Source organism: Staurois parvus, unplaced genomic scaffold (assembly GCF_062004578.1).
Source record: "Staurois parvus isolate SC_StPar_1 unplaced genomic scaffold, SC_StPar_1.0 ptg000249l, whole genome shotgun sequence".
In the NCBI taxonomy this organism is placed as follows: Eukaryota; Metazoa; Chordata; class Amphibia; order Anura; family Ranidae; genus Staurois; species Staurois parvus.
The window spans coordinates 474,229-500,438 of NW_028318045.1; the positions used below are offsets into that span (position 1 = coordinate 474,229).

The window sequence follows — 26,210 nt, forward strand, 5'->3', positions numbered from 1 at the left end:
TTAAAACCCCAAGACATTATCAGAATAATTCAACATAGCTCCAAAAAACACTTTTCTGGCAGTGGTTACCTTAGGAAATACTTGTGCATAATTGAAGCAAGCATTTGCGACCATTGTCAGTAACATTTAGGTAATTCTTACTATCTCTGCGTTAAGAACCTATCGCTATGGCAGCAACAAATTCTTAAAGAACTATCACCAGTTCTCCATTTAGAAAAGTGGTGGTAATTAGGGTCAACTCTGGTCTGGTGTACAGATGTATGCCAGTACTCAGATTGGGCCATGCCTGTGCTGTGAAGCTGTCATAAATGTGACAACTTCCTGCAGAGTACTGTATCCGCTGCCCCATTTAGCTGTCCGCTAGTAAATTTCCTGGATGAAAGCTAAATGTAAGCAAAAGGGCTGGTACAGTAATTCCCAAATTTGGGAAAGGACTTATCACTGGGTTGGCGGAATCTAATGCATAATTGACAGACTGGTTCCTCATCATGTCTGCTTTACTTTTGAGTTACAGGTTACAGCAGTGGGTGGATTCAAAAGTCGCTACTGGAATAAATAGCGGGTATAGATCTGCCCACTCCTGTGCACTGTCAATGAAAAGTGAAGCAGACCTGATGGGGAACAAGTCTCTCAGTATGTCTTTGTGATGGGCGCAGTGGCCTGGGAGGTAGGACAGGAGGAAATGCACCGGGGAGGAAATGCCCAGTGTGGACACTCCTTCCCTGATGCAAACACAGACAAAAAGAACGGGGTTGAAGCAGCAGCACTTTTAGTAATACACCTCAACAGAATTCTTAAGGGTGTCTATGGCACCCTTTATGAATTCCACCAAATATGTCAAGGCTAAAAACCACATGAACCTGAGTGCACACTACGATTGTCCATGAGAGATCCTTTAGAAGTCCTTACGGGTCAATGACTCTATTATTGTTCTTTGGCAGAGCCCAACATGTGTTGCACAATCATCGTTTTTGTACACATTTTCGTTATATGAGCACATTTGTGTGGGGGGCAGGAGACTTTAAAATCTATTTTTTTATTTTTTTCATAATTTGCTTTTGCTTTTTACACTATTTTTTTTCACCTAAATTTATTGCTATCACAAGTCTAAGAGGTAAGCGGGTGGTACTTCCTCCATGTACCAATACTCATTGGGCGCCAAGTGTGGGTTGCATAACAGGACAAACCCAAGGGTGGGCTACGCTAGGCACCTGAGATGGGTCACTGCCTTGCACATAGGATAGCTTTACTTGTGCTGGGTCCATCAGTGCCTTGGGCCAGGGTGGAGGCCACCTTCAGGGAAAACTCAACGTTAAGGCGGACCTCCAACTCAAAGATGGCTGTACACTGTGTGCACTTGACAGATAAACTGCACTTCAGTTAACTCCGCAACCTCACTTCCAGTAATGGAATGGAGTCTCGCCGTGCACCTAGTGTGGACTCCATGTGTGCAAAACATTAACTCTTCCTCTTCCATGCCTGTGCAAAGGACTGGGACCTCTAAGTGCTAATCTGATCCCATTGCTATGGGAGACAGACTGCCAAAAAATTCTTTCAACAACTCCCTCTGTGCTAGAGGATGTCCCACCTTTCACAGGTACACACTTCACAACAAGGTGCTGGCTAAACCTTTGTTACCTTTGGTAACCACTCATTGTACTATAAACTGCATTACCTCTTGCAGAGCTGTCCTAATACCCCATTGTGCCTAGTGATCCCACACTGTCACTGTGGAGTGCCGGTTACTTTCATACACCCCTTGAAAAACTTCAGACCAGGTAGAATAATGTTTCAAGCTTTACTGCAGAATATTCAATGTAACAGATTAACAGGAAATGTCTTTTTCCCTAACTAACCCCAACTATAGTGGCTGCCCCAGCATACCTGCACAGGTTAGAGTCCATGAAAAGGAAAGTCCTTTAGGTGGTGCTTCAAGTCATTGGTGGCTTCAGGATGGACTGTATGTCCCAGTGATCCCCTCTACATGTGGAATGCTCCTGAAGACAGGCAGGTGGCAGCTGGATGCCACCCTCTAGGCACAGGAACATGGGCTCATTCTCTCTCTCTTCTTTACTGCTGCTCTCTGTTTTGACCCCAGTCTGTATATATATATATATATATATACATACACACATACACAGGAATAGTGAGTCAGCCCTAAAAAAAACCCACGCAGACAGATCTGGGAACAGCAGCAGGAGACATTAGCCCCATCCGTCCCGACCAGGGCAGCAACTAACTACTAGTAGGCAACCTGCCTACACAAGGGGCTAATAAGCCCCCACTGGTATAGTAGTTTTTGAGTGACAGGTACTACTTATTGGGACATCAGGAAAATTTGGTGCCTTCCCCCTCAGCTTGGGAAGTTCTGATCAAGAACACAGTGCTCTGAATCAGCTGCTTCACCCAAAGCTGAGAAGTGATAGCTATAAATCCAGAAGTACTCCTCTCAAAGCCGAGCACTTCCATACTTCACAGGAGAGATGGAGGAGTGGATCTTCCTCTATCTCTTTCTGCTTGCCATCCTGATGTTTTGTTTTGTTTTCTTTTGGTCCAGACTCCCTGGAAAAGCAGGTGATTACAGAGACCAAGGAGGATGGGGTGGCCAGAGGGAGGAACAGGAAAAAAACTGTAGACCTGATAAAATAAACTGTTGTCAGGGAATAGGGATCTATAGTATATAGGGGAATCAGGGCTTCCTTCCTCCTGTTGGTGATCTTTCTAGTGACAATGAAGATCTATATAGGGGAATCAGGACCTCCTTCCTATGACTGGCAATCCATTCAGTGATAAATAAAGATCTATATAGGGGAATCAGGACCTTCTTCATCCTGCTGGTAACCCCTTTAGTGACAACTAGAGATGAGCGAATCGAACCAGGCGAAGTGGAATTTGTTTCGAATTTCAGGAAAAATTCGATTCGCGGTGAATCCGAATATTAGCATACTTCGGGTGCGCGAATCGGATTTTTCCCGATCAGCCGGCAAAAGTGTCCCTGCAGAGAGCTCCGCTATTTCTGACAGTTCTCTGACAGTTCCTTCACATGTACAGCGGTTGAAACATTGTATCTATTTGTTTCCATTTAGGATACAGATGTTTTTATTCGGAAACAGACACAATGTTTCAACCGCTGGAAATGTGAAGGAACTGTCAGAGAACTGTCAGAAATAGCGGAGCTCTCTGCAGATACACTTTTTGCTGTACTGGAATACTTCTTCTTTTCATTCTTCTTTTCATTCTTCTCATTCTTCTTTTCATTCTTCTTTTCATTCTTCTTTTCATTCTTCTTCTCATTCTTCTTCTTCTTTTCATTCTTCTTTTCATTCTTCTCATTCTTCTTTTCTTCTTCATGAAAAGAAGAATGAGAAGAAGAATGAAAAGAAGAATGAGAAGAATGAGAAGAAGAATGAAAAGAAGAAGAATGAAAAGAAGAAGAATGAAAAGAAGAATGAAAAGAAGAAGAATGAAAAAAAGAATGAGAAGAAGAATGAAAAGAAGAAGAAGAATGAGAAGAAGAATGAGAAGAAGAATGAAAAGAAGAATGAGAAGAAGAATGAGAAGAATGAAAAGAAGAATGAGAAGAATGAAAAGAAGAATGAAAAGAAGAAGAAGAAGAATGAAAAGAAGAATGAAAAGAAGAATGAAAAGAAGAAGAAGAATCTTTTCATTCTTCTCATTCTTCTTTTCATTCTTCTTTTCATTCTTCTTCTTCTTCTTTTCATTCTTCTTCTTCTTTTCATTCTTCTTTTCATTCTTCTTCTTCTTCTTTTCATTCTTCTTCTTCTTTTCATTCTTCTTCTTCTTCTTTTCATTCTTCTTCGTCTTCTTTTCATTCTTCTTCTTCTTTTCCTTCTTCTTTTCATTCTTCTTCTTCTTCTTTTCATTCTTCTTTTCATTCTTTTTTTCATTCTTCTTCTTCTTTTCATTCTTCTTTTCATTCTTCTCATTCTTCTTTTCATTCTTCTCATTCTTCTTTTCATTCTTCTCATTCTTCTTTTCATTCTTCTTCTCATTCTTCTTTTCATTCTTCTTCTTCTTTTCATTCTTCTTCTTCTTCTTTTCATTCTTCTTTTCATTCTTCTCATTCTTCTTTTCATTCTTCTCATTCTTCTTTTCATTCTTCTTCTCATTCTTCTTTTAATTCTTCTTCTTTTCATTCTTCTTTTCATTCTTCTCATTCTTCTTTTCTTCTTCATGAAAAGAAGAATGAGAAGAAGAATGAAAAGAAGAAGAAGAATGAAAAGAAGAATGAGAAGAATGAAAAGAAGAATGAGAAGAATGAAAAGAAGAATGAAAAGAAGAAGAATGAAAAGAAGGAGAAGAAGAATGAAAAGAAGAATGAGAAGAAGAATGAGAAGAATGAAAAGAAGAATGAGAAGAATGAAAAGAAGAAGAAGAAGAAGAAGAATGAAAAGAAGAATGAAAAGAAGAATGAAAAGAAGAATGAGAAGAATGAAAAGAAGAATGAAAAGAAGAATGAAAAGAAGAAGAAGAATGAAAAGAAGAATGAGAAGAAGAATGAAAAGAAGAATGAGAAGAAGAATGAGAAGAATGAAAAGAAGAATGAGAAGAATGAAAAGAAGAATGAAAAGAAGAAGAAGAAGAATGAAAAGAAGAATGAAAAGAAGAAGAAGAAGAAGAAGAATCTTTCATTCTTCTTCTTCTTCTTTTCATTCTTCTTCTTCTTTTCATTCTTCTTTTCATTCTTCTTCTTCTTTTCATTCTTCTTTTCATTCTTCTTCTTCTTCTTTTCATTCTTCTTCTTTTCATTCTTCTTTTCATTCTTCTTCTTCTTCTTCTTTTCATTCTTCTTTTCATTCTTCTCATTCTTCTTTTCATTCTTCTCATTCTTCTTTTCATTCTTCTTTTCATTCTTCTTCTCATTCTTCTTTTCATTCTTCTTCTTTTCATTCTACTTTTCATTCTTCTCATTCTTCTTTTCTTCTTCATGAAAAGAAGAATGAGAAGAAGAATGAAAAGAAGAATGAAAAGAAGAAGAAGAATGAGAAGAAGAATGAAAAGAAGAATGAAAAGAAGAATGAGAAGAATGAAAAGAAGAATGAAAAGAAGAAGAATGAAAAGAAGAATGAGAAGAAGAATGAAAAGAATGAGAAGAAGAATGAGAAGAATGAAAAGAAGAAGAAGAAGAAGAATGAAAAGAAGAAGAAGAAGAATGAAAAGAAGAATGAAAAGAAGAAGAATGAAAAGAAGAAGAAGAAGAATGAAAAGAAGAATGAAAAGAAGAAGAATGAGAAGAAGAATGAGAAGAAGAATGAAAAGAAGAATGAGAAGAATGAAAAGAAGAATGAAAAGAAGAAGAATGAAAAGAAGAATGAGAAGAAGAATGAGAAGAATGAAAAGAAGAATGAGAAGAAGAATGAAAAGAAGAATGAGAAGAAGAATGAGAAGAAGAATGAAAAGAAGAAGAAGAAGAATGAAAAGAAGAAGAAGAATGAAAAGAAGAAGAAGAAGAATCTTTTCATTCTTCTCATTCTTCTTTTCATTCTTCTTCTTCTTCTTCTTTTCATTCTTCTTCTTCTTTTCATTCTTCTTCTTCTTCTTTTCATTCTTCTTCTTCTTCTGAGGATGAGGATGAAGAAGAAGAAGAAGAAGAAGTAGGATGAAAATAAGAAGAATTCCAAGCCAGCAAAAAGTGTATCTGTCAGAAATAGAGGAGCTCTGCAGATACACTTTTTGCTGGCTTGGAATTCTTCTTATTTTCATCCTACTTCTTCTTCTTCTTCTTCTTCTTCATCCTCATCCTCTTCTTCTTCTTCTGAGGATGAAGAAGAAGAAGAAGAAGTAGGATGAAAATAAGAAGAATTCCAAGCCGGCAAAAAGTGTATCTGCAGAGCTCCGCTAAGTGTATCTGCAGAGCTCCGCTATTTCTGACAGTTCTCTGACATTCACATTTACAGCGGTTGAAACATTGTATCTATTTGTTTCCATTTATGGAAACAAATAGATACAATGTTTCAACCGCTGTATGGAGTGAATGTCAGAGAACTGTCAGAAATAGCGGAGCTCTGCAGATACACTTAGCGGAGCTCTGCAGATACACTTTTTGCCGGCTTGGAATTCTTCTTATTTTCATCCTACTTCTTCTTCTTCTTCATCCTCATCCTCATCCTCAGAAGAAGAAGAAGAGGATGAGGATGAGGATGAAGAAGAAGAAGAAGTAGGATGAAAATAAGAAGAATTCCAAGCCGGCAAAAAGTGTATCTGCAGAGCTCCTCTATTTCTGACAGATACACTTTTTGCCGGCTTGGAATTCTTCTTATTTTCATCCTACTTCCTCTTCTTCTTCTTCTCCATCCTCATCCTCTTCTTCTTCTTCTGAGGATGAGGATGAGGATGAAGAAGAAGAAGAAGAAGTAGGATGAAAATAAGAAGAATTCCAAGCTGGCAAAAAGTGTATCTGCTAAGAAATAGCGGAGCTCTGCAGATACACTTTTTGCCGGCTTGGAATTCTCCTTCTTCTCATCCTTCTTCTTCTTCTCATCCTTCTTCTTCTTCTCATCCTTCTCCTTCTTCTCATCCTTCTTCTTCTTCTCATCCTTCTTCTTCTTCTCATCCTTCTCCTTCTTCTCATCCTTCTTCTTCTTCTCATCATCCTTCTCCTTCTTCTCATCCTTCTCCTTCTTCTCATCCTTCTTCTTCTTCTCATCCTTCTTCTTCTTCTCATCCTTCTTCTTCTTCTCATCCTTCTTCTTCTTCTCATCCTTCTCCTTCTTCTCATCCTTCTCCTTCTTCTCATCCTTCTTCTTCTCATCCTTCTCCTTCTTCTCATCCTTCTTCTCATCCTTCTTCTCATCCTTCTCCTTCTTCTCATCCTTCTTCTTCTCATCCTTCTCCTTCTTCTCATCCTTCTCCTTCTTCTCATCCTTCTCCTTCTCCTTCTTCTCATCCTTCTCCTTCTTCTCATCCTTCTCCTTCTCCTTCTTCTCATCCTTCTCCTTCTTCTCATCCTTCTCCTTCTCCTTCTTCTCATCCTTCTCCTTCTTCTCATCCTTCTCCTTCTTCTCATCCTTCTCCTTCTTCTCATCCTTCTCCTTCTCCTTCTCCTTCTTCTCATCCTTCTCCTTCTCCTTCTCCTTCCTCATCTCCAAGGGCATTTAAATTAAAGGTACAGTGTTCTGCACTAATATAAAGGCTCTCTGAAGCCTAGAAACCCTTTTTATAAGTTAAATTCGCAGCGAATAAATTCACATCGAATCGAATTTCTTCCTCAAATTCGGCGAATCAGCCGAATCGAATTTTTGAATAATTCGCTCATCTCTAGTGACAACTAAAGATCTATATAGGGGAATCAGGATCTTCTTCATCCTCTTGTTGATCCCTCTAGTGATAACTAAAAATCTATATAGGAGGATCAGGACTTCCTTCCTTCTGCTGGTGATTCCTCTAGTGATACACCCCAGAATTCTATTTGCTTGCCCACTGCCTGAGCACATTACTCTATTTCAATCATCTTGGAAAAGTACCCCAAAATTTTTTAGCCAACACTGTACATCCAAAAGTATACTCTATCAGATGATAATTTTCCCCAAAGTGCATTAATTTATTATTATTATTATTATTATTATTAACAACAAGATTAATATTATTATACAGGATTGATATAGCTTTAAATTTGTGCAGTGCTTTCCAAAATAAAGGAGGGTAGTGCAGTTCAATACAATTCAAGACAAGAGGTTTAGGAGAGCCCTAACCAAATTTTGAAGTACCGAACTGCAATCTCTACCACAGGGTTTTATTGCTGTCTGTGCCCACGCTGGGGAGCCTCACCAAACTTTTGTCACCAAAACAGAAAATGCTGGGGACATCTTTCAACATGGACGTCTATTAAGAAGAGATTTCATTACTTTAGAGTGTTTTCCTTCACTTTTTCCTGTGTATGTGGGACAAGTGAAGGAAAATTTACCCAAAGAGACCCAGATAGCAAACAAAAACTGACAGTGTTGTAACCTTTCCCTACTTTTTGACCTTAGACATACTTTATTAAGTTCCCTTATGTTGCTCAGAAAAGGGTCATGGACGCCCATTTTTATTGCTAAAAATATGTACAGTATTTCTGAGATACAGAACAGTTGACAATAATGTTCAGTTCTTAATAATGTTTACAAAGGTTTCTGGAAATAAGTAGCAGTTGCATAACCTCGGAGGTCCATATTGATTGCAAGAACTTCAAAATGCCATGTATTAGCACACCTACATGCTTGTGTTCAAATTGGGTCAGGAATCAAAAAAGAATGTTTTTTGAGTAAACCAGTCACAGATTGCCTGGAAAGCTGATTAAGAAAAATTATAACTGTTTAATAACACAAGTAGTGCAGTGTATGGCCATGAGTCTGCTGTACCAGCTGCAATTACTCACCCGCACTGATGTGTCATTGTGAAGTTTCACAAAATCGCCATTGTATCCCCCTCTAGACAGGCTTGAGAAGATGGTGGCTTCCCCCACAGTTCCCATAAATGTAGAGGGGTAAGCAAAGGACATGTACATAAGGATTAATTGCATATTTTATATATAGTATGATTTTGGACACAACAGTACACCAGCTGTTGAAGAATTTCACATTTTAAGCCCAAACCTGGAAAATTATTAAAATAAGCCCCATCTTCTCTCTTTCTGTGTCCCCATCAATATATTAAAAAAATATATATTTTCCTTGTGCCTTATGTTAGCAATAGACATTTTTAGAGCACTAGTACACACTACATGCTCCCTAGCTGACATAGGTGTGCGCTATCATAGTGCAGTATGAGGTCTTTCAAAGGAGGAATAGTGTAATGCAGGCCATAGACGGGTCATTTATCAGCCGAATTTTCGTCCGCATGAAAAATCGAATAATGAATAATCAAGCCGTTAGTGGGGCCAGCCCGCGGGACGTTTTTTGCATATCTCCTCATTTAATTTTATCGGTCATACTGGAAAATCCGTGAAAAACAGCCATTTTTCGTGGACATGGGTGGCAGCATCAGCAACGGGGCCGACTGATTTTTCGTTTATCGGCTGAAAATTCAGCCGATAAACGGCCCGTCTTTGGCCTGCCTTAGCAGGCTTATGGGTGGGGTTGACAAGATGATACAGATGCAAGTCACTCAAGGAACGTTCATGTGATACCCAGCGGTGCTCTAGACTAGAGGTGTGTTCTTTTCACCCACGCTGTTGAGGAATGACATCTGACCTAGAATTTACCCAGAAGTTTTAAGGATTATTAGATTGTGGAAGGGTATCAGACTGTGGAAAATGTTTTTCTAAGTTTATTAAATAGCATAGGATACTGCATGTAAGCATGAAACACTAAGAGTTGTTTTTTGTGCTGTTTGAGAAACTGATAAAAAAAATTCCACAGTTAACTGAAATTTCTGGCTTCTCTTCATTCTCTATATAGCACACCTTCCGCTCAAATTATGTTGTAAGTTCATAAGTCGGACCCTTTTATAATTGTGTCAGATACCAGACAGGGTAGTCCGCTTTCACCTCTCTTATTTGTAATAGCTATTGAGGCGCTGGCTATAGCAATACGTAACAATCTTGATATCCTGGGTCTGTTGAGTGGAGTTCGCCACCATAAATACGTACTGTTTGCAGACAATTTATTGCTTGTTATTACTTCCCCTCACACGACCCTACCAAATCTGCTTTAATTACTAATGTGTTTTTCAGGAAGATCTCGGGGTTGCTAGTTAACTGGGAAAAGTCGGAAGCCATGAACATCAATTTAACAGACTCTGTGGTACAGAGTCTGTGATCGCAGTACGCTTTCGCCTGGCAAAAGGTGTCATTATCTTACTTAGGTATTAAGCTTACCCCTCACATATCAATGCTCTACAAGACTAATTACCTAGTGCTTTTCAATCAATTACTTGTGGATGTACAGTCATGGACTGATACATCTCTTTCTTCAATGGGAAGAACTGCTGTATTATTTTCAAACACTTCCAATTTCTGTGCCCCTGGAGGCGATCCAGAAAGTCCAAGCAAAAATTAGGAACCATGGGTAGTCGACTGGCATAAGCTACGTTGTATGCTCCCAAGGAATTGGGAGGCCTGGGAGTTTTGGATTTGCACAAATTGTATGTGGCAGCACAGGGAACCCAAATGTGTCAATTACACTCTTTCTATTATAGGCCAGACTGGGTGTCTTTAGAGGCCTAAGCCTGCTCCCCTCTACCTATAGAACTGGTGCTTTGGCTTCCTTCTAAGCATCGCAAAGCTCTTTTGAGCCCAAACTTTTTCCATTTCATAAACTTATGGGACGAACCTCTTTTTAGCAACCCCTTGTTTCCTCCAGACCTACCAGTTTCGATGGTGCATGGATAAGGGATTATATCGAATAAGCCAATTCTTTGATCACAAGGGCATACGCCCTTCTTCATATTTTGGGCAGCATTTAGAGATACGACCCTCTGAAAGCTTTCATCTACAACAAAATCTACATTACCTATGCTTTCTTCAAAAACTGAGCGATGACCTTGGAATGCAAACAGAGACATGTGCAGACCCTAATTCATTTTATGTTTTTAGCAGCCAAGATAGCCATTGCATTATCTTGGAAAAGCCTAGTCATTGACTTGGCTTTCCTGAAACGCCAGCTGACCTGGCTTATGCTTAATGAAAAGATTGTGAATGTCTTAAAGGATAAACAAGCACTTTTTTTGACAAGACTTGGAAGCCCTGGCTTTCTTATTTACAGGAATTGGATACTTAATTGCGGTTGGATATGTGGTCAAAAGAGGGCTTCTGGATAGACAAGATTCTTTCCTTTTTTCTTCTCTTCTTCCTCTCCCTTTTTCTTTTTTCCTCCTTCCCCTTTTCTCTTTTTTTTTTTTTTCCCTTTTTCTTCTGACTCTCCTACCAACAATGCTGCATATTATGGTGCCTTGAAAAAGTATTCCTACCCCTTGAAATTTTCCACATTGTCATTTTACAACCAAAAACGTAAATGTATTTTATTGGGATTTTATGTGATAGACCAACACAAAGTGGAACATAATTGTGAAGTGGAAGGAAAATGATAAATGTTTTTCAAAATTATTTACAAATAAATATACCGATAAGTTTGATTAGTTGATGCCAGGCATACACTTTGTGAAGCTTACCTATGGTAACTCTGGGGTTCTTTTCTTTTCTAGTTTTCCCAACTACATTTCCAGGCCGCGATGGATGTATACAATGATGTTACAGTTACAGTTGTTATTTTATCTTGTAAGTTTCTATGATTCTTTTGAAAAATCAATAAAAACGACTGAAACAAAAAAAATTCCACAGTCCACAATTGTGTGGTAGATCCTTCATATTACTGGTACGTAACTGCTGAGAAGATGAGCTGGACCAACAACCAGCCATAGTAAATGGGCATGAGAGCTAAGATCCACCTGAAGAAAGTTGTTTGATATTTATCTTGATGTTACCCAGTGGCCATGAGCTGTTGGGCAGATTTGCACCCATACTGTGTGCAGCACAGAAGAAAAGAAAATGGGAGGCTGCAATCCAGTGCAAAGACATTAGGTTAATTTGCTCCTATCTGAATTGGCCCTATCATGAGTATTCATGAGTATATTTATACATGGGAAACAGGGACCTTAGTCTGCAAGCCCCAGGGACCAATGTAAATGTACAGTTGGTATAGCACTGTGTAAATTGTCAGTGCTATATATATACTGTATATATATATATATATATACTCATCTCTACAAATATGCCTTTATGCTATTTGCTTTGTTAGGAGTACACGTGTTTCAAGCAAGTGTTTTAAGTTGAATAGGTAGAAACTGAAAATACGTCCAGGAGCAAACTACAAACAGAGAAGAACTATCTGACTGCTCTCCATTAGCAATAAATGAAACCATAGGTTTAAAGTGGGACTATGGCAAAATAAGAAATTACATATAGAGGGAGATTTACTAAAACTGGAGTACTCAGAATCTGATGCAGCTGTGCATGATAGCCAATCAGCTTCTAACTTCAGCTTGGTCAGTTAAACTTTGACAATTAGGGTCCTTTCACACAGCACAGACCCATTTAGCCAATCCACTTGCTCAGCAGAGGATCTCTCTGCTGATCCACGCTGAGCAAGCCGACAACAGCTCTATGTCTACTCTGCTGCTGTCTGTTTCCATCTGACCCTATACGATGGACGGAAGGGGAATTGGATCCCCATCCGTCTCTTTTTTGCGAGTCGGATCAGATTGGATGCCGCTCCATAGAGGAGAATGAAAAGAATGAAGGAGAGTGAAGGAGAATGAAGGATCCAATCAGGTGTGCCTGAAAAACAGGCAGGCGAACACGATCGGAATGTCCATGTGAAAGGGGCCTAAAACCTGGAAGCTGATTGATTTCTATTCAAAGCTGCACCAGATTTTGCATGCTCCAGCTTTAGTAAATCCCCCATATAATACAGCCTATCAGTTGCAATGACACAGCAGTTTTTGTTTTTCTGAGTAACCCCTGTAACATAGTTTTATTACCTGTTAACCCTGTCAGTGGATCTATTATTTTCCACTTTCTTTAGGAGGCCAAGCTGTCCAGTAAAAGTGGCAGTTATAGGGATTGGGACCTATATAACAACGCTGGGGGCAATTAACATGGTTAGCTTTTGTTTCATATGTTTTAAAAAAAAACAATTCTACAAAAAAATCTGTTTAGGATTGCATGTCCATGTCAGACTAGAGCAGTCCCAAAGGGTGCTAAGATTGCTGTGAAATTCATCTGTAGAACAAACAAGTTTTGCACCTTATTACAGCAAGTAGAAAAGTAATGGATCGAATGACAAGATCAACAGGTAATTGTTACAGGGGAAGTCTCAGAAAAAAAAAAACTGCTGTGTTAATGCTAGTGACAGACTCCAACACACGCATATGTCATTTTGATTTTGCCCATAGTTCAATTCAATGATTCCAGCATTCGTTAGTGAGATAGGCGCAAGACGTGACAGTACATTACATTCTCTGCTAAATGAATCAAACTATATTTGGTTTATTTCATTCTGCTCTGCTAAAGCCAGTGGTGGAAACCTAAACAATCTCGTGAACACCTGGCCTAGAAGCCTTGTGTCACACTAATGGTTACACGTCGTTTCGCTCAGGTTGGGGAATATGAGCGAGCTCTGTCAATGTGTCAGGGAAATGCGTAAATTAAATCAGATACGTCAGTTATGAATTAGCAGGGGCAAAATGTACTGATCCAACAGCGGTAACGTTCCCTTGCAGCGAGGACAATTTATTCCACGGCCTCGACTGATGGAGACATCATGTTCCCTCGCTGGTAGAACAAAACGTTTCCCTTGTATTACTGGTGAAAGAGACGGCCCACTGGGAATTCAGGAGTTCTTGCTGTCTATCCCACATATATAATGCCTCATAAATCTGTCGGATCATTTTACAGAAATGTGTTGTTAGCTGCACCGCATTATTAGGAAACCAATTGACAAAATATCGCTATGGCTTAAAGTGGACCTAATTTTTAAGTTGGGTTGGGTAGAACAAGCGGCTGTAGCAGTTGCAACTGTGACAGGGTCCCCATCCAGAGGTTCTACTCTGTGTGCTCAACAGAGAGAGTTAAAGCTTCCCATAGAGTAGCAAAAGCAGGATGCAAAGCCAAATCCACCAGTGGCCCAATACTTTAAGTTCATTGAAACTAAGACTATTGGTTTCATCCGCATTAGACTCACTTGCTCCTCTAACAACACGAAGCATCAGGCCCCGACCGTTACAACCTTGGCAGACTGACGACACCAGAAATCTTAAACGACATAGTCGTGCGCTGGAGCGATTTGTGGCATAAAACCAAATCCCAGCAAGCATTCACCCTTTATAAATCTGCTTTCTCAACATACAATTCCTCCCTTCATGCTGCCAAACAAGCCTACTTTGTCACTCTTATTAATACCTTGTCATCCAGTCCTCGTCATCTCTTCTCTACTTTTAACTCTACTTTCTCCACCTCCACCCCCACCCCATACCTCACTCACTGCTCACGAGATTGCAAAGCATTTCAAAAACAAGATTGACGCAATTCGTAGGGGCATCTCCACTGCACAGACACCCATCCCACTTAGCATACCTTAAACCTCCCTCAACACTTTCCTCTTTTGACCTTGCTACTACTGAAGAGGTCACTAAGGTTTTCTCAGAAGCCCGTCTCACTACCTGCCCCCTGGATCCTGTCCCCTCACAACTACTACGGTCACCCTCTTCTTCCATCCTATGCTCCCTCACTCACATCTTCAATCTTTTCCTCTCTACTGGTGCCTTCCCCTCCCCTCTAAAGCATGCGCACATCACTCCCATACTTAAAGAGCCCTCCCTGGACCCCACCAACTTGAACAACTTAAGACCCATCTCCCTGCTGCCATTTATCTCTAAACTCCTAGAACGCTTAGTCTACAATCGCCTGAGCTCCCACCTCACTGACAACAACCTTCTTGACCCTTTACAGCCTGGCTTTCGCTCATTACACTCCACTGAAACTGCCCTACTAAAACTCACTAATGATCTACTAACAGCTAAAACCAATGGCCACTACTCCGTACTCTTACTACTTGACCTCTCTGCGGCTTTTGATACGGTTGACCATCCCCTCCTCCTCAAAAAACTCCACTCTCTTGGTCTCTGAGACTCTGCTCTCTCCTGGTTCTCCTCCTACCTATCGCAGCGCTCCTTCAGTGTTACCTATAACTCTGCCTCCTCCTCTTTACTCCCTCTTTCTGTAGGGGTCCCTCAAGGTTCTGTCCTTGGACCCCTTCTCTTCTCAATCTACACCTCCTCCATTGGTCACTTGATAAACTCCCACGGCTTTAAGTACCATCTCTATGCTGATGACACACAAATCTATCTTTCTACCGCTCACCTCACCCCTTCAGTCTCCTCTCGTATTACTAACCTATAGCATGGATGTCACTCTACTTCCTCAAACTCCATCTTTCCAAAACTGAGCTCTTAGTATTCCCCCCAGCCCATGCCCCCTCCCCTGACTTCTCCATCAAGATCAATAACACAATCATCATTCCCTCCCCTTATGCCAGGGTACTAGGTGTAATCCTAGACTCCCCTTTGTCCTTTCACCCCCAAATCCAATCACTGTCCAAATCTTGTAGACTTCACCTCCTAAACATCTTCAAGATATGCCCATTCCTAACCTCGGAAACCACTAAGTAACTTATTCAATCCCTTGTTATATCTCGCCTTGACTATTGTAACTCCCTCCTCATTGGCCTACCTCATCGCAGGCTATCCCCTCTTCAGTCTATCATGAATGCTGCTGCCAGACTTATCCACCTTACTAACCATTCTGTATCTGCCACCCCTCTCTGCCAATCCCTCCTCTGGCTTACCATTGCCCAACGGATAAAATTCAAAACATTAGCAATAATGTATAAAGCCATTTATAACTCTGCCCCAAATTACATCAACGATCTTGTCTCTAAATATCACCCAAATCGTACGCTACGCCCCTCGCAAGACCTCCTGCTCTCTAACTCCCTTGTCTCCTCCTCCCATGCTCGTCTCCAGGACTTTTCCAGAGCTTCCCCCATCCTCTGGAACTCTCTACCCCAATTTATCAGACTATAGCCTACTCTGCTCACTTTTAGGCGATCTCTGAAAACCTATCTCTTCAGGGAAGCCTATCCTGCCCTCGGCTATTAATGGAATCTTCTACTCTTCCAGCCAGTCCATCCCCCGCAGTTACTACCTTTTGTACCACTAGCCCCTCCTTCCTAGATTGTAAACTCCAAGGAGCAGGGCCCTCCTATCCCTCTTGTATTGAACTGTATTGTCTCCCGTTATGTTGTAAAGCGCTGAGCAAACTGTTGGCGCTATATAAATCCTGTATAATAATATTAATAATTGCCTTTCAATTTAAGTCTACAGCCATCTGATACTTATTTCACTGTTTCAATGGAGGAAGCCATGGTTGTCACCCACTTCAAACATAGCTTCTTATCTTTGTATCCATTACAGGAGGGCTAGGAAATTAATACAAAAGTAAGATAACACTGTGCTTTTGGTTCAGCTCACAGAAAGTAACAAGGACACTGCATCTCTGGCAGGATAAATTGGTACTTCTGTACCTGCTGAAAATGTTCTTTGTGTGAAAAGTTTAAGTTAATGCAGTCACCACATCAAAGGACTGGTAAGCTCCAATACACATCATTTCTGTTCTTGAGTTTACACATTTTTAACAAACATTAGTGTGTGAATTTATTTTTAAATTTCTGACCACACCATTCTAGTTATTTAAGGTAAGGTCCTGAAATTTACATGTTGACCATGTCGCTGGGCTAAAAACTGTCATAAAGCATGATGAGCAATAGAAGAGACTTTAAACGCACCTATACCACCTATATAAAAGCTATGGCTATGGCTGCCTTAAGAATGTTCACAATTAACACTTCCATGCATGTCAGATAGTTGTGCTTTCTCCTGTGCAGTCTGGTTTCATCAGCCCGCCCCTACATCACAGGACACAGTGGAGAAATGGGGGTACGTGGCAGAAACCAGCACATGGTTCAGACATTCAACATTTCAGAAGTGTTGAATATTAAGAATCTTCAGGTTCTGTTTTGTGAATGTTTTTTTATCACAGCAGCGAAGTTTAATCTGGTGGTTCTGATCTAAAAACACCTAAAATGGTTGTAAAGGCTGAAGATTCTCTACCTTCATGCATTCGATGCATGAAGGTAAAAAATCTTCAGTCTACTGCTCCCCCAATGCCCTTCTATTACTTACCTGGGTCCGATCTCAACACCGTGCTGTGCATGGCAGCCTCGGCTCTCCTGGGTCTCTCTCGAATGCATGAAGGTAAAAAATCTTCAGTCTACTGCTCCCCCATGCCCTTCTATTACTTACCTGGGTCCGATCTCAACCCCGTGCTGTGCACGGCAGCCTCGGCTCTCCTGGGTCTCTCTTAATGGCTGAGACACAGCAGCAGGAGCCATTGGCTCCCACTGCTGTCAATCACATCCAGTGAAAAGCGAATGGGCGACAGGGCTTACCTGTGCTGTGTGTGCCTTCATAGACACAGAGCAGAACAGGGGCGCGAGCAAGGAGAGGGGCCAGGAGCACCAGTGGGGGACCCAAGAAAAAGAAGATTTGGGCTGCCCTGTGTAAAAGCATTGCACAGAGCAGGTAAGTATGATATGCTTTTTTTAAAAAAAAAATCCTTTAATATTACTTTACGACATGACTTGCTAAATAGGATTAATATCATACTCTCCCATAGTTAGGATACCAACATTTGACTCTCATGTAAACATTAACATGTCTCCTACCTTGCCCATTCCAGCATGAGCGTGACCCATTTTCACCACTACTGGAAAACTTGGTGTTGTGAGCTGTAAAGAAACACAAGAAAGTCACAATTCAGTAAGCTGATTCAGTGATCATTAATGCAGACCAATCAGAACTTTACAATTAATAAATTTCTGTCAAAATATGCAGCAACAAATATAACTTCCCACAAAAAAAGCTGTCCTTAGCTCCATACAAGTAACTGTTCCAAGGCATGAGAGGGGCATTCTGGGAGTATGATATAGTGCAGGAGGGAGTATATCCTCAGGCTGACCTCCCTCTCTGTGGCTGTGGTAACCTTGTGAATTTTGCATAACCCAAGATGGCCGCCAGGGTCACCTGGATCCAGAGTAGCCAACCAAATCTCTGTCCCAGGGAACAGAGGGAATCATAGAGAAACCCAGTCTTGACTTCCTTCTCCAGCTGCATTGCCACGCTGGATGAGTGCCTACTGCAGTGGAGAATGTAGACTGCACACTGGATTCACACAGGCCAGTGGGATGATATAGGATGCTCTGTGCTCTGGGTGTAATGGGAGACACCAAGGCTGGAGGCTGGTAAGGAGAACAGAGAGCAGCCACGAGGATACATGTGAATATTGTAGCAGAAGGGGGTTTGGAAGAAACATGCAAACATTAAGCTAGTTGTCACTTTGCAATATAATGCTGTTTTAATCAGAAGAGTTGTTTGGCAACAGCACCAATGAGGTCAGTCTCCTGACTAGTCTCTGCACCTGTGTTGTGGGTGAAACTCGGAAGTTCTGGTGGGCATGTGCTGGAGAGGAGACCTGGTGCTAGATCCTGGAGGAGTGACATACATTGGAGAAATGAGAACAGACATGTCTTATGACTGGTCATGTTGCCCATGCTCCAGGTAAAACCAAGAAGAGCTGGTGGCCATGCAGAGGAGAGGGGACAGGCGTTGAATCCCAGAGGTGTGACATTCATTAGAGAAATGAGAGTAGACATGTCTTCTGATTGGTTGTGGAGCCCATGCTCCAGATGAAACTCAGAAGTGTTAGTGGCAGAGGAGAGGTGACCAGGCATTGAATACTGGATGTGTGACACTCATTACAGAAATGAGAGTAGACATGTCTCCTGATTGATTTTGGAGCCTTTGCTCCAGGTGAAACCCAAAAGTGCTGGTGGGCATGTGCTGGAGAGGAGACCTGGTTCTGGATCCTGGAGGAGTGACATATACTAGAGAAATATGAATAAACATGTCTCTTAACTGGTCATGTTGTCCATGCTCCAGGTAAAACCCAGAAGAACTAGTGGCCATGCAGAGGAGAGGTGACCAGGCGTTGAATCCCGGAGGCATGACATTCATTAGAGAAATGAGTGCAGACATGTCTCCTGAATGGTTTTGGAGCCTGTGCTCCAGGTGAAATCCAGAAGTGCTGGTGGATATGTGCCAGAGAGGAGAACTAGCACTGAGCCCCGGAAGTGTTACATACAGTGTAGAAATGACAGTAGAAATGGTTGAATAAGGCTGCAAAACATTTTTACCATTACAGAACAAGCCCAGCAGTAATCTAAATACTACTAACTATACCATGAACTGGATAAATGTTAACCTTCACAGACATACCCTGCAATCCCATGTCATCCCAACAGCTTTTTGTAGAAGTTTTCCATACAGAACCTGATTATTATCTTTGAGGAGCGGAAAGCTGAAGGCTTGCAATATTTTGTGATTTTGTACACAGCTTTCCCATAAATGCCGTTATTGTAAACATGTGTTCCTTCTGTACGATGACCCTCTCTCTGTACACATCCTGACTCCTCAGGCTGATTTGCCAGGTTGTTAAAGACACCGTTATGGTTTTATGGCAATCTGACAGCTCCAGCCATAAAAGTAGGAAAGTTACATAGTGGAAAATTACATTTTTGCTGGCATGTGCGTTTTCCCAAGCTTGTATACATACTTGTCACTTAGGGCAGAAATGATGTCATGTTATTTATTATTCGCTTCACATGTTATTTTACATTCTTGTAAGATTTACTTTCCGAAACTGCAAGAGACATCTCCACTCCCCATCTTTATCAGTGCTGAAGGTGTAACCAGTGGCTGTGATTATCCTCCTCTTCATGTTAATTATTACACAACAAATGGGATCTATGAATTCTGAGAAATTATATTGTACATGTGCACTTGGAAGAGGGTAAGGACTCAGGGACTAAAGAATTCAAATAAAAGTTTAGAAATAGCACTTAATATTTCAAGGTAGTGTGTTTAGGTAACAATGAGGCAAAGCAGACCTTTTCACTTGTACTTCAACATTATCTTTTCTAATTCTACCCCCACGCCTCTACTAAACACATTGAATTTCTTTATTTTATTTGCCAAATACATATTTTAGTCTCCTCTGTCCCTTTGCTTCCTCTTAACTGGCCTAGGTGAGAAGGACATATGTTATACCACCATCAGCCTCTTGTGATATTCACTTCGTACACCACCAAAGGTTACAGACATTAAGGCTCGGTTCGCGCCTATGCAGGTTGTGTTTGAGCCATTTCTGCATTGCATTTTGCACTGCGTTTTTAACGTGTTTTTGCCGCGTTTTTGATGCATTTGCGTTTTCTTTCATTTTTTTATTTTTCTTGTTGCTAGGCAGATTTCAAATGCAAGCCGCATGAAAAATGCAGCAAAACGCAATACATGCTTTTCTGCAGCATTTCCATTAAAGTTTATAGAACCAAAAATGCAACTTTTTACGTTCAAAAAACTCTCTGATCCTTTCCAAAAAACACACCGGGTGAAAATGCTCAGATGTGAACATCTCTTAGATTGTAAGCTCCAAGGAGCTCCTAACCCTCTTGTATTAAACTGTATTGTTGCTGTATTGTCTCCCATTATATTGTAAAACGCTGAGCAAACTGTTGGCACTATATAAATCCTTTATAATAATAATGTCCCATAGGAAATCATGTTAAATGGACTGTACTGCATTTCTGCAAAACACAGCAGAAAATGCTTAGGTGTGAACCTAGGCTGGGGTAAAGTGGAGCTCCACTCAAAAGTGGAAGTTCAGCTTTAAGGACTCATCTCCCACTCCTCGTTAAGACTTGGTACATATGGGGAGTGAGAGCAGGGAGGAAGCGGGTACCTGATTTTGACAGGTAACCCCTCCCATTTACACTCTGCGCATGTGCAGTGGGCACCAGACTGTGCAGCAGTGAGATGCCAGATAACGCAGAGGATGGCCGATGAACCCAGCTGCAGTGAGCACACTGCTGGATCGTGGGACAGGTAACTGGCTGTTTTTTTAAAAGTCAGCAGCTGCAGTTTTTGTAGCTGCTGACTTTTATTTTTTTCACAGTAGACTGGAGCTTCGCTTTAAATTAATGCAGGATTTGGTCAATTAATATTATGTGCAAGATCTAGCGGCTCCACATCAGGTGGAAGGCTGTGAAGTAACAGCCAGATTCTGATATAGCAGCGACAAAAATGATGGCCCAAGAGAAGCAAGGCAGGAGGAAATGCTGTGATGCAAGCAGTATCTTGGTTGACTACATGTAATGCTATGATTTTTTTTAAACTGTATTAATATATATAGTAGTGCCTATTTTTTTTAAATCTCTCAGGGACTCTTATCAGTGAGATCTCTGTGCTGAGTTTCTGGGTTTGCACATTTGCTCTACCCATTGTGAGGGGTCCCTATTGTCCCTGCACTACGTTCAATGTTCTGAAAACCTGCTGTGCCCATGGAGAGGGGCTCTCACCATCCATGCACTCAATTCCCATCTGCTGTGTCCATTATGAGGGGCTCCCACTATTCCTGCATGAGTTTCTGGGTCTGTACATCCATTGTACACATTAAAAGGGCTCCCACCATTCCTGGGTCTGTATATCTGCTGTGTCCATCATGAAGTGCTTCCTCCACCATTGATTATTTGTTTAATTATTTTCTGCTATGTGGAAGGTAACTGGAGGAGCCAGAACACACAAAGGTGGGTCAGAACACTAAGATGTTAAAGCAAAACCATAATCCTCCTATCTCACAGTATAAATCTGTTGTTTAGGATTAGAGATAAACTTGGGCATCCTCTGAACTCACCTCTTTTTGAACATCAAATTTGCACGCTTTTGTAGTCCAATCTGCTGTGGGCTGAGATATTCACCTTCTAGCAGCACACCGTAAAGAAAGGAGCAGGGTGCTGGTGACATCATTGCCCTTATATAGACAAAGGCCCATATTTAGTCAATGATATAGAAGTGAGTTTGGAGGATGCCCAAGGTTATCTCAATTCAGGATTACTTAACAAGTTGTCGAACGCCCTATAGCAGCTTTACTGCTACAGGGCAGCCGCTGTGTGCAGAATCACGTGTATATATATGTGCTTCTGCACTTCCTGGTAGGGCGCGCGCACATCGTTGCTGAAAAAAGCCCTTGTAGGCACACTGGGAGCCTTTAAAAAAAAGGTACTTTATTATTCAAATTATGAAATTAGATGTAGTGCTACCCCCGCAGGGGCCACTTGATAATGACTGTCCCCAGTGGTTGCCCTTACAAGCCTCCCGACACTTATGACACTCTGGATTCAGACATATTTCAACAGTACAAAATAATAATGTAAGAGACATGATTCTTTAGTAACACCTCTATATTAGCCTTGTTCAAAACAGTAGATCACAGAATGAAGATAAAGGAGGTATATCCCCAGTTAACACATAAAAGCAAAAAACTTGTAAAATGAAAATACCAAAATAGCAATGGTTAACAGATTATGCAATCACAAATGGTATGTTGTAACTATGTAACTGCCACACTGGCAGCAGGTGGGGGAAGAAAAGGCTCGTTAACTTATTAGCTCCCTCTGGGCCACTGGCGTCACAATAAGGAATACAAATTTTAATAACAATGGCTTAGATGCGAAGAGGCCCCTTTAAAAAGAAATAGCAACCTAAACCCTGAGATGTTTAAAGTTCCTGATATGATAGTAGCCATTTTCTTCTGCTAGCAATGGTGGGACCCATGTACAGTAGTGAGTAAGGAAAACTCAATGAAGATAAAAGATAGGCTGTGGTAAATGCTCAAAGCAAAGATCTCTTGGTACTGAGGTGTAAAGGTGTCTGTATGCAGTGTCTCTAGAGTGTTGTCACAAAGAGATTGGCCATCTGCCAGCTCACCATTACCATGGATAGCATGGGCTCCTAGGAACAGGGTTCTTGCACAGGCACTTGGCTGTCCGCTGAGAAGTGCAGAGTTACTGTCTGACAGTCTGTCAGTGCAGCAAGCAGAGATGACTGGCTGAAGAACGGGATAGTTACAGTTCCGATGCAGAGATGTTGATGTGGTCCTGGTGTGGTGATCAGCGTCATCGCTGTGCTGAACTAGTAGGCAGAGTCCCACAGTAGTAGCCAGCAATCTGTCTCTGGAGGAGAATGACAGTCCCCTCATATTCAGCTCTGAATCATGCACCCAGAGAGCTAGCCATTTCCTTGCTGTAGAACATATCTGCTCTCCCAGCATCCTTCTGGTTCCCGAGCCCTCTGGTAGTTGTAGTTCAATTATCACTCAGAAATACAGTATGTATTGGATATAGGACTACAGGTCCCAGGATCATCTGCTGTCAGAAGAACTGGATCCACTCTGCTAACAGGAAGTGATGTAGCTGCCCCAGTACTGGGCACTAGGGGGGGAAAAGGATTAACCAAAGTCTCATCTGTAAATGTCCCTGAATGGCATAATGATACAGCCAGCACCTGGCTACATAAATGAAGACAATCTTAGGCCACCTCTATTCATCTCCTAAAGCTCACTATTAGCTAAGGAAAATAGAATCAATAGTCCAAATGCAAAGAAGGAGATGTAGGCAGGGCCAATCTCAATTTCAGTTCCTACAAGCAATATTTGCATAATAGAGCACCTAGGTGTTACGGATGAGCTAAGCTGGTTATGTATTTCCACTTCATTTTTACTAGCCAGTTATAAACTTTAAAGCTGAACTCCGGCCTTTCCTTCAGTCTTGCATAGTTGTATAGGCTCCTCTCCTGTATTAAATTTGCATATTCTGATTGTACTGCACACTGTGAGCTTTTTATAACATGCATTAGAAGCTGCAGCAAGTCATAGATAGAGTGTCAAGATAGAATGTGCCACATTTTCTGGCTGGATGACATTAATCATCATTTAGCACTTTCCACCTCAGCCTGACTGTGCCTGGCCTGCCTCTTTCACTAACTGTATTTCAGTTCTTTCAATCATGGAGTCTCAGCAGCGCCAGGACAAGGTCAATTAGTGACATTGCAATTACAGGAACCGATCCTCTGTATTTCCCCCCTGCAACAGCTGGCAGCCGGCTTCTTCTCTTCTCCCTACCGGCTTTCAGCTGCTGCAGGGGGGGAACTACAGGGGACAGGTTCCTGTAATTGCGTTGATCGAGGGAAAAAGGGACCAAGGAACCAGGGAAGGCAAAATATATGCAGATTAGGATGTTAAATACGTAGCCACTAAATAGAGTGCTTACAAGTCGTGGATGAAATTCAATATTCGTAATAAGGAACAACGTACAGGTTTCACCAGAGGCCCTCTGCTGTCTACTTTATTTTTTCATATCTATATGCAAAAACACTTGACAAATGTGTTATAAGTGTATACTTTTACTGTAGGATATTTAGTCTATGTTGTGAGAGCTTATGACTTGTTCTTGTATCCTTATTGGTTATTTGATGTAATGGTGAACCTTTCTGACTAAATAAAAAAATAAAAAATAAATAAAATAAGGAACGACGTACAAGTTAAAAGGTTACATACAAATTACTTCCACATGAACTTTACAGCAATAACTAATTGTGCTCTCAAAAGTTCCTTATATTTCCTCTGTAACACATTGTTGCTCAACACTGATTTGAAACTTTTCGTCTAAGGTTACAGTAGAAAATGGTTAGAAACACTGTATATTTTTTCTTTTTGCTGTGTGTGTGTATCATTGGAGACATTTCTTGTCATATCTTATAAAAGGGACAAAACAGGAAGTGAGAGGAAATATCTACAAAATGGGTTCTTAATTGCCACCGGAACAGGTGCCCCCCTTGGAAAAAATTCTCTCAATTCTGGTTCCAGTGACAACTATAACATTTTGGATTTCTCATCATTTTCTGTCTGTCAGAAGGGCAAATTGAGAGGGCACATATCCCCAGTTGGGCACAGGTAGCAATAAATTCCCAACAGGGGTATTTTAATATCTCCATACTCTAAAACTACAAAAACTATTTTTGGCTAGAGAGAAACTCTGAGAAATTACCTTAAGCCACCAACCAACCATACGATCTAAGGCATCGCAAAAGAGGAAAGAATTGTGAAAAGATGCTGCCAAATCCCTTTAACTCAATGGGGCACACTAGTGATAGCTAAAAGTTGGAATAAATGGCAAGCAGCAGGCAAGGCTAAGACTAGAGCTTTAAGAAACTATCTTGTCCTGAGATCTATCACCAGAAAAATCTTAATTATTGCCAGTGACTGCATGGGCTTGCACTGCAGCTGTAGATCTTCCAGTGATAGTGCTCCTCCGGTCATTCCAAGCAGGGACATTCCAAGGAGACTAATTCATGTCCTGTTTGCAGAGTAACACTTCTCCCACTTGTTATTTGTCTATGAAATCCAGAGAATTGTCTAACTCCTGAGCCTAATGAGGAACATCAGTCATATGGAGCTGGTTAAACCCACTAAACAAAGGAAAATTAAACAATGGGTGTCAAAAAACATCAAAATTTTTTTTGTTGTTTCTCTGAAAGTGAATGTTGAAGTCATCTCTGCTGAACCATACAATGTGAGACTGCTTTTTGGGACTAATTATATGAACAGATTAAAAACACTCTGTGCAAACACAGGATAAAAGTTCATCTCCTTTTGACTTTTTAAGAGTTTCCCTATGTTTATTCAGAGGCAGTAATATACTCGACATAGAAAGATTTTGATCCTGCCCCAATGCATGTTTAGAGCAGGAATAAGCTATAGCGTCGGGTTGATGGACAGTTCGTGGAACAAGTACACTAAATGGCCAGATTATGCCTGTTCTCTCACCCAAAGCTCTGGCTGCTCCTGCAGTCAGAAATGATTAAATTAGTGAGCCATTCAAACCTCTAATCAGGGGCGGACTGACCATTTGGAAACTCGGGCACTGCCCGAGGGCCCGGGGTCAGTAGGGGGCCCCATGAGATGCCCCTGGTATCTTTTTCATAGGCTTTTTTGAGTTTGGGCAAGGACACAGGGGCCCCATGATCCCCTATTGCCCGGGGCCCCATGAGTTGTCAGTCCGCCCCTGCCTCTAACTGCCACTTTTGCTGGACAGTTTAATTTGGCCAGATCAGCAAGTGAAAATTAAGGAAAATGCTTAAAAAATACGAATGAGCTTCAAGTTTAACCAGAACTTTAGCTGTCTGAGTTTTGCCAAAGGGGCATACTAAATGGTCAGATTTGGCCTGTTTGCCCACCTAAACCTCTAGCTGATACTGAGGCCAGAAGTGATTAATTTTTTAGTGGATTCCTATGGCCACTAATGAATGACTTCCCAGCCGGCTCACCAGCTTCTTTTATATGGTAAACAAATTGGCTGGGGGATCCTCAGGTGATGTCAGTGACCATGTGGTAATGACAATACTTGGTCACTGACATCAGGCATTATCACCATCCATCTTGTTGACATTTATCAGCTGGCTGGTGAGCTGTCATTTGCATTGAAAGTCTATTGAAAGCAGGATCTATGTGCATGGGTTGTTGTGGGGGTTTTTTCAGCAGGTAATTGGGATATTGTTGATCGACCATGGATTTACATTGTGGAACATTTTTGGTTTTTTTTAATTTTTTATTATTTAACTGCTTGCCAGCTGCATAACTTAGATGTACAGTGGCAGAGCGGCTCTTTTGTGCTTGATCACGTACCTAGTGCATGATCAGTGCTTCCTGG

At 41.0% G+C, this 26,210-nt stretch overlaps 1 protein-coding gene across 1 annotated transcript in view; it reads right to left on the minus strand.

Annotated features, from left to right (window-relative positions):
- Positions 1-26,210, minus strand: part of SYN3 (synapsin III) — a 486,671-nt gene that overhangs the window by 79,118 nt on the left and 381,343 nt on the right. The window contains exon 7 of the mRNA XM_089680647.1: positions 17,280-17,342. Within this exon, the coding sequence (XP_089536773.1) occupies positions 17,280-17,342 (63 nt within the window). The remainder of the gene's footprint in view (positions 1-17,279; positions 17,343-26,210) is intronic.